At 37.3% G+C, this 10,098-nt stretch overlaps 1 protein-coding gene across 2 annotated transcripts in view; it reads right to left on the minus strand.

Annotated features, from left to right (window-relative positions):
* The window catches only part of LOC136268464 (uncharacterized), a 30,717-nt gene extending 21,527 nt beyond the window's left edge, over window positions 1-9,190 (minus strand). Inside the window, exons 1-3 of one of the 2 annotated variants that reach the window (XM_066063817.1) lie at window positions 8,570-9,190; window positions 5,887-6,624; window positions 3,304-3,412 (exon numbers count right to left, since the gene is read on the minus strand). In XM_066063817.1, coding sequence (XP_065919889.1) covers window positions 3,304-3,412; window positions 5,887-6,624; window positions 8,570-9,144 — 1,422 coding nt within the window. In that variant the 5' untranslated portion in view covers window positions 9,145-9,190. The remainder of the gene's footprint in view (window positions 1-3,303; window positions 3,413-5,886; window positions 6,625-8,569) is intronic. The other variant, XM_066063816.1, reaches the window with a different exon arrangement.
* Between the last annotated feature and the right edge of the window lie 908 nt (window positions 9,191-10,098).

The raw sequence follows: 10,098 nt of genomic DNA on the forward strand, positions 1-10,098 counted from the left end.
TTAAAAAAATTCTATATCCTACCGCCAGTAAGCATTTTCTTGTTCTTAATGCTACATTTGATGTTAGATGGACTAATATTATTCCATTAAGGTGATTTTCGTCATGTAAGAAGTTTCTACGCTGGTTTTTAAAGGCGGTATTTTTGGTGGCGCGCATCACTCTTGATGCAAACCCTACTGAAACTACCGTACTGTTTGATATCTAATGTCACATGCACTGCTGATGTGCACGTATGTAAATAATTCATGCCAATTTTCAGAAAGTAATCTGGGAACATCATGAATACAGTTTGATCTTCCATATTATGATGTGCCACAAGGTACTATCCACACAAAAACAACCAAGCTGTGAAAAAAGGTTACCAGAGTGGCCTTCAAAAGCCTAAGTGAAAAAGTTGTGAAATCAAAAGTGGTGGCTAAGAAAATAAATGCTATTAATGGCTGAGCATTATTACCATTATTATCATTATTATCATTGTAGCCATTTCTTGGCTGCCACCTTTGATTTCACAAGTTGTTTTTTTTTTTGTCTTGGATATTGAAGGCCACACCCTTTTTGCACAGCTTGGTTGTATTTTAATTCTTTTTGTACTTTATACACCCCCAACGCCAGCCTATATTTGGAGTTTCTTCTTACCCACATTTCTTCTTATCTACAGATAGGGTTGGGAGGTATTTATTAGTAGTCAATAAAGGTATTTTCAGATACCGAAATGGTTTCTAAAAATACCGAATACCGGATTTGATGTAGTAATTAATTTTTGGTGGTTTAGTGGTGACCATACGTACATGAAGCCCCATACAGCCATGTTCACGCTGTGTTCAGAGCAATGAGTGCATGTTAAAGTATTCACAATGTTTTTTTACTTTTTGGGATACTTCAAAACTTACTTTGTGGCACAATATTGTTGTTGTTTCATTTGTTTCTTTTAAAACAAATGTGGGTATAAGTGCAAATCATAGCTTACCCATGTTTAAAAGATATTTAGTGATACCGAGGTATTTTTCCTAATACCATACTGTTCTTCAAAAATGCACATGAATACCGCCCATCCCTATCTACAGACACCATTAATGATTATTGAAGACAGAAGTTATAATTGTGATTGTATTGTATGTTTTATTTGACTATATTTAATAGCTATTGTAATAAAAAAAACATATTTTTGAGGACTTAATACAACATACATAGAAAGGTATTAGAACAACCTAATATTTTCATCGGTAGATCTATGAAATCATACAACTAGTTTTTTTTCATTTATAAAATGAGATGAACAGCCGTGATAGCAGTGGCTCAGTGGTAAAGAATCTGGGTGTTAGGTGTGAGGGACCCTGGTGGAGACATTTTTCATGCACTTTTTTTTACCTCACTGTGACTGTTCTATTAGAGTATCTCAGCCCTGTGATTTTACATTTTTTTGGTTTTTGTTTTGTAACTTTGTAGTTGTTACTCCTTTGTGTTTCAAATCAACAAAAGGTACTGTAACAATGGTTAACCCAATTTTCAAGTTATTCCCATGTGTGGTTGACATCACACCATGGATATTTATCAGCAAACTTAGTACATGAATTCAATTTACTTGTACCAAATTTCAAGGCAATCAAGCTATACATTTGCAAAGTGTGCAAAAAAGAAAAATCTTGGTTCCAGTAGATCTCTTTAGAAGAAGTAAATTGAAACTTTGGCCACCCATATCTCAGGAATGGCTGGAGCGAATTCAGTCAAATTTGGTGTGTGGTTTGCCCTACCTGGTGGAGAACTACAAAGCAAAAATGGTGTACTTAAAGGGACCGTGGAGCTATGCATGCATGAAAACGTGTTTTCTTTCTTGTCAATGGTGTGGTGTGCCAGCTATTCTGGCTGCACTGTGGCATGTATTTGGGACCTGTAAGAAGGCTAAAGTCTGTAAATACAGGCACTCAGAATCTTGATATTATCATTGAGCCCTTAAATGTATAAATATATATCTCTAATACTTGAATATTAAATTTGGTATGAACTACATTCAATAAAGCAATATTTTCTATATACATCTAAAAGGCAAAGTTTTTGCTCAACTGGGTGCAGAGGCGTAGCCAAGGGTGCGCATGGGTGGGCATTTGCCCAACCATCACAATATAGCTTAAGATTCAGGTGAAAATTAGCAGCGCACAAAACAACCCTACTTTAATACTGTAAAGCATAAAAGTGTACCTCATTTGTTGAACCATGACAAGGGATCAAGATAGACGGTGTATCACGTGATCCATTACACAGAAAATTCCTTGGGAGTCCCTATAATTACACTTCATGTATACGCGCGTGCCACGCTCCTTGGCGCGCTTTAAATTCAAAATTTAAAAATGGAGTCGAAGCGTGGTACACTATAGTCGTGGTACTGTATCTCTAAGTCACAATGAGTGATAATCATCAGTAGGATTCAGTGTGGATGGTGCTGACAGCAAAAGATTTAGTTTCAGTGGACTTGTCAAGCGTATTTTTTTTTTGATAAGGAAAGTAACTAACTTACTGCTGATGAAAGAAAACGGGAAAACGTACTCTTCTAGATAACAATAATGGCATATGCAAATGGAGCTGGAAATGGAGAAAGGTCAAATAATTATAAAGTGTCACATGCGCAATTTGTACTGATTAACCAAGTTGTGATTTACACCAGATTCATTCAAAATGTACATTGGCTGCTATAAGTCTGGGATGAAGTTTTCTTGGCATGCTAATATTTGTGATAAGACTCATAGTTCATAAATTAGCACCCGGGCCTTCAGTTGGGGTCATGTGGCGTTTACTTGAAGAAAAAGCAATACATATCGCTTGGTGGTCGGTCTGTAAGCTATACTGCCAGTTGATTGTAGTAAATATGCGATGAACTATTTATTTTAGGTTCAGCAGTTTGATGTCACGTGATACTCGGCTACGACAATCGTCAGTGGATGCCTGCCCTACAAGTTTAATAGAATAGCATATAGCTAGTAATGTTTGCATGCATGCGTGCAAACAGCATTTGTTTACATTATAGCATAAGTAGCTGTAGGCCTTGTGTGCATACACTTGTCATATTTTTCTTTGATAATATCTCACATGAAAGTGAGCGTGTTTCTTGTGTGTGTAGTTAGGTTGAAGTTATGCCCAACCATCAAATATTGGCTGGCTACGCCCCTGACTGGGTGCAAAGTCAAGTGCAGACAGATAAACAATTCTACCAAAAACTTCAGAAAAACCATTACCTTTTCAGCAGATGCACAACATACAAAAACATCAAAAAATAATTATAATACAAACTATTCAATAGACATTCTTACCCTTACAACAGATCCTCTATGATTCTTGAAAGTGACATTGTCAAATCTTCCACTATAGTAGTTAAGGCTAACAGTAGCACCATCTGTACCAAAGTTTTCACTAAAATAGCTAACAACAGATATATTTTAAAACACAGTTGAAAATGGTTAACTTGTATGGATGAATAGCAGATTGCGTACCAATCTAATACTCCCAATGTTGACCCAATCTAAATAATTTACCACCGATCTACCAATATTGCAACAATCTGACATCAATCAGCATATAGCATGTATTAGAATAATCTACAGTTTGTAGGTTGTTAATTGCAGCAGAGTATCAAAGTGCATGTTTTAATCTATTTAATGTGTAGTGCAGCACTAGCATTTTAGCATTATTACCTATGTAATGATATAGAATAAACCTAATATGTATTGTTGAAGACATGAGAAAAATCACAGTATCAAACCAGCATTTTTGTACAATATTACTTCCAACCAATTTTACTCAAATCGTCCATATCAGTACCGGTCTGATACTAGATTGGTAGATTGGTACAACCCTATTCCTCTATTCTTACGTAACCACTATAATTTAGTTACACACACACAACACACACACACAACACACACAACTTTCAACATCTATACATTTTATTAAGAGTTCATAATATCAAACGGTACAGTAGTACCGTTTAAGTAGTGTACCATTTAAGTAGGAATCGCCCCAAAATGTTGCCTTAAAAAATCGCAGTGGATATTCGTCCGGCAGCCGGACACTGTTTCTGTTTGATATCCATCCAGCAGTGTCACCCATAACTCGAGTATCAAACACACTAGTTATATGAAGGCACATTTTTGGGTGAGTTTGCAGACAGTGAAAGTCATCATTGTGCTTAACAGGCAAATGTCACATTAGCATTAGGGATAGGGTCGGGTTCAGCTTTGGTTTCTTCTTCACTGGGTATTCTTCTTATATAAGTTCCTTCTTGAATGACTTATATAAGGTAGAAACTAAGAGAGATGGGTAGCTGGGAGCCACATAGCACAGTGGTTACAATCCTTGGCTAACACACTGGAGGTCCCGGGTTTGATTCTCAGACAGGTCATGATTTTGGTTTTCTCTTTTTTTCCGTTTGGGACCCTTTTTTGTCTAAGTTTTTTTTTTAATTCACGCGACTGCCGGACAGATATCCACTGCCTAAAAAAAATCATTCTAGAGACATCCTACACAACGAAAATCACCTTTACGGAATAGTACTAGTCCATATAATATAATACAGCATTAAATACAACAAAACACTTACAGGTGGCCGGGTATGGAATTTTTTTAAATCGTCAAAACTCAAAATTTAGCCTCACTGCCTCACTGCTAAACTGCCTGACCACAGTCGCAAGGCTAGAGGCCAAACGAAGCGGCAAACGGCCACCATTATTTTTACGCCATAATAACAAACTCACCAGTGGGATATGCCTTTTGGGGTTCCAATGAGTGTAGGCCCTCTACACCTTGTCTTTTCTTTTATCATCAGTCAGGCTGCTTGTCTTCTTCATCATCCAATGAAACCATATCGAGGCATTAATTTTCTGTATCAACATTTTCTTTCAGCAGGATATTTGGACACCACAGAATTATTCTAGAACTGGATTTCAGAAGCACTTCAGTCCCAGCGCTACTATAAGAGGTATACACCCCTTGGCTGACTCGAGATACTCTAATACAACAGTCATTCTAATACAAGAGTCATGTATAATATTCTACTAGAACAGTCACAAGTTACACTGTAGCTAGCTGTGCTACAACAAAAAATCCAAACAAACTAGTACTTTTAAAAAATTGTTAATTTACAAATGAAGTAGGGATCTATGCAATAAAAGTAGTGAAACAAGAGATGAATGATGGTATTACAGCATAGCTTGGTGGGAAAATCCCTACTTTGGCAGCGAAAAAAAACTGTTATAGGTAACATGCCAAAGTAGGGACTTTCCCACCAAGCTATGCTATAACACCATCATTCATCTCTTGTTTCACTACTTTTTATTGCGTAGATCCCTACTTCATTTTTAAATTTAAAATACTAGTTATTATAGGGGGGGGGGGGAGTATCCTACTTCTGTATAGCCTGTATAAACACCAATGGTGAAATTACATTGCAATACCTATAGTCACCTTTAATGTGTTAGTTGGTTAGGCTTTTGCTCAGCCTATTCAGTGTACTAAGCTACAAAGATTGTTGTAGGGTGGCTTCAATAAGCAATCCATTGGAGGTATCATCAACACTCTCAAAGTGTTGAAGCAATATCCTAGAGAAACCAGTGTTTTATTGAAACCCTTCATGCTATTGCATCATAACTTCACCATTGGCATTTATACAAGTGAAACTGAAGTCCTCCCTATATATTATTATGAACTCTTGATTTTATTACAGTTAATATCACAGTGCATAGTAATTTTTAGCTTGGTAACTAAGGATATTGAGTAACATTAATATTCTGATAAAATGGTGGTCATAAAATACTGTGCATCTTTATTTTACAAGTACAAGTATATACACTGTATACTCAGTATACAAATACATACAGATGGTATACTATAAATCTTACCAGTTTACAAATTCTGCTGGTCCCTGCTGCTCTCGATTTCCATACAAGTTATAAGATACGATATCAACAGCGCCACCATGGAGGGTAGCTGAGTTTTTATAAAAATGACACCCCTCATATCTGATGTAACTGCCAGATAGTCCAAGAGAAGAAAATACACTCACACCACCACCAATAGTGGCCGTGTTGTTTATAAACACACAGGTGTGTAAAATAATTCCTTGATAAAATCCTTCCTCTGGCACAACAAGGTTTGCAAAGAAGTATCCACCTCCAACAGGAGCAGTATTCATAGTGAATGTATTGTTACGCAGCATGTATAATTGGTGTAAAGTTGAAGACTCACTTATAGAAAAATACACAGCTCCACCAATGTTTTCAGCAGAGTTGTTCACAAATAAACTGTCATTTACAATACACTGGACAACTGTAGTAGCATTAACTACTATAGATAAGCCTCCACCTCGACCACTAAAGATTCTTTGTTGTTGCACTTCATTTGGCGACGATGCATGACCAGCATGGTTGTTGGTAAAGGTACAATTGGTAATGGTGATGTTAATGATATTGAGTGGTCTTGTAACTAGTCTATCATTGTATCCAACTGAAAGACCTCCAGCATTAGTCTGATATGGCTGCCTGGTGAAATAACTGGTGGCAGTATTATTGAGAAACGTACAATTCTTTACAATTACAGTTGGTGAATTAAAAATATTCACAGAACCATGCTGATTACCACTAGAAATAAAATAATGCAAATTATACCTATAGTATTGTACATGTGAACATGGAATCCACACATACATATACATACAACCATCAATTATGAACACTTAAATAAGAATTTCTGAAAGTGTAGACTTAAAAATCACTTGCATCACACACACACGCGTGCGTACACGCACACACACCACATGCACACACAGCCACTACTGCTTGCATGATTATGCCTACCCAGCGAACCAGCACTGTGACACCTGTGCACTATATTCAAGTGCTGTGAGTCACTGCAGGCAAATCCTGTGGAGGCAGGACTAGTAACCTGCAGATGTCTCACAGGTGAAAGTGTATGTGAAACATGTACAATCACAGTTAACAGCTGAAGCAATGTGAGTAAAATTTCTCTTGCTCACAACAGCTGAGCATAACTAAACATCAAACCTGGAACCTTTTGATTACTAGGTGCACTTGGTATGCTGCCTCAAAACTTAAAGCCAGCCATCCTGAGATGACAATGTCTAAAGTATGTGATCACCCTTTACTGTCATCAGCAAGGACAGGTGGTGGTGCACTTATGCCTTGCGATATCCTATGGTTTTCTAAAAGAGTGCTTACCCAGCCATATATCAGAATATGCACAAAATTTGATTAGGGATCATAGAAATAAAAAGTGGGGAGGTTGGCAATGCCTACACCTGCAGATATACTAGTGGACATTTAAGTCTATACCCATTAGGATAAAATGTATCTTCAGGTGTAAGCAACCCTCTCTTGGTTCACTATTTATTTCTAGGATCCTTATACTTGTTTGTTTACTTGTTTTGTAACATTATTATGACTGGTGAAACTGGATCAAAAAAAAGGTGCTAGACTTAATGTTTTTGTCTGAATGTGTGCCCCAACTAGAAGTGAAGTGACCATTATGCTTTACTTTCAACTATGTTACAAATGAAGAACAGTATAAGAGAAGTGCCCCTGCAATCAATCCAGTCACTACAGAAAATTCAGATGATTACCCATTAAAAGCCATCACGCACTACCACAAAAATTGACACCTTGTGCTATCAGTAAAGAGAAATGGGACATAAATGAGGACAAAGGTAAGTCCATCATGCATGCATTGTTCAGTAGTATGCCAAAAGGCACCCGTCAGGTTGATGCAACATATAACAGTGAAAAAAATCAATCCCGTAGTCTTGAGTTACACTTGAAGGCATCAAGCAGGCAGTTAGTTTGGTCAGTCAGTAGACAATTCCACTAAATAAAAAGTATATAATTCCGTAGCAATTTATTGGGAGCAATTCAGGTCATACTGAAGGCACTTTTGGACTTGGTTAGCTATATCTAACCGATGCTTCCAAGGCACCATGAGGGTCTTGTGAGGCTAGTTTATGGTAAATCTTATTGTGAGGAAAGTGCAACCTGATTCCTAATATATAGTTAGTATTATAGTGCTACGCGATATAGTACTGTATGATAGTAAAGTTTGCATGTAACTAAAGTATATACTGTAACAATTTAGTGCATATAAATTGTATGACTTTACTGCATAAGCCCTACTCCGATAACTAATCATGTATATGCCAATAACTTATGGAAAGTATTTGTTAGTAACTACTGCAGCCATTGACATATTAACACCTTTGTATTAGCTATAAAGGAAACTGTGGCACAAAAGGAGAATGGTAACATATAAACTGAGTTTGTTAAATATTCAAATATTTAGAAATGCTTTTACCTTTTAGAATTTATAGGGCATTACTATCAATGAATCACCTACATGGAGTCATAATAATAATATGATCGTGCAAAGTTTTGGTAAATAACTATCACTATGGCTTCATCATCTGCATGGCTTCATCATCTGCATGGCTTTATAAAATCCCTACCTGTGACACCATGGAAATACACACCATGTTAGAGTGTAAACAAGTACAAACTTTACTACACTGACATCTCTTACATGAACACACAATTCAGTATCACCACCATAGCTACTTCCTCTATCAGTATGGGTACTGGACACTCGACTAACACCAAACCATCAAATGATATTAACCACACGTGTGATATAGGCTGTACAGTACGTCTCAGCATCTCTGGATCAGTTACATTACTAGTACAAGTTATGTTAACCATGCCATCGGCCATAATCACTAGGCTACCATTGGTACCCAAGTTGATCGTCATTAGTTGTGGTAAATCTAGCAAGAAATCACCCCCATCAAGGATCACATTAAGACAGACGATCGTTTGATTGCTGGGTGAAGATATACTCTGCATAAAGTTGTCGAGTTGTGTTTGGGTAGTGATGATCAGCGTACGCGTGTGATCGGTTGAGCAGTTCAAAGGTGAGCTCGATACATCATGCCGGGTGCCGCTTGGGGTGCCGGTACACAACACAGTACACGCACTCAAATATATCAGTCCCACACAGCAAACATATGTGAATATACTTGATTTGATCAAGTTTTTGGATTTGATAGTCGAACCAGATCCTAAAATACAGTCATTTGTTACTTTCATTTCGCCGAACATTTCACGATCGTTGCCCGACAAAAAGTGCTCCACGCGGACGCCCTATGCCTATATTAATGTCTGACCGGCATGATGTCATTAATGTAAAGTAAAAAAAGAAGAGGGCCTAAGACTGAACCCTGGGACACACCTGAGGTAACCGAAAGCCATGAGGAAAATTTCCCATTACCTACAACACGCTGGCGTCGACTTGTTAAAAATGCCTTTAACCAAATCAAAATATCACCAGTGATTCCAAGAGACTCCAACTTCAACAGTGAATATTCCATTCCATTCTACGTACTTACCTTTGGAATCATTTCCTACTCCTTATTGTGTCCTTGTGTTAATTGCAGCAAGCACCTTCCTTTAACATAGTCTCGCAGTGTTGCCAGATGATTTGCTCCAAATGTTCATGTGAAAAAATAAATCTGTTCATAAAAAGTTCATAAATCCAGTCACTTTCCGAAAACTAGCCTACACATTATAAATAGGTGGATCTCTGGGTTAGTAGGGCACTGAAGAGCAAAAAAAAAAAAAAAAAAAAAAAAAAAAAAGGTTACCACCTAAAATTGCCAAAAGTTCATAAAAAGTTCACAGATTACTCCAGGTTCATAAAAAAGTTCATAGATTATTTCAGGTTCACAAACCAGCCAAAAGTTCATAAAAAGTTCATAGATTATTTCAGGTTCACAAACAAGACAAAAAGTTCATAAATCTATGAACTTTATTCACAGCATGGCAACACTGTAGTCTCGTGCCCAGACCGCTTTTTTTCTTATTGTGTGGGGGCGGAGAAAAAAGGGTCTGGTGGATCTCCAATACATTTTTTGTGCAGCCGGATCTACAACTTTTGGGGATCGTTGATTAGTGGTGATGAATAGCAACGGTTTGTTAACGAAGCGACAATAGGATAAGATAAGATCAACTATTTCTTCGCCCCCACACAATAAGAAAAAAAGCGGTCTGGGCACG

The sequence above is a fragment of the Dysidea avara genome, chromosome 10 (genome assembly GCF_963678975.1).
Source record: "Dysidea avara chromosome 10, odDysAvar1.4, whole genome shotgun sequence".
In the NCBI taxonomy this organism is placed as follows: domain Eukaryota; kingdom Metazoa; phylum Porifera; class Demospongiae; order Dictyoceratida; family Dysideidae; genus Dysidea; species Dysidea avara.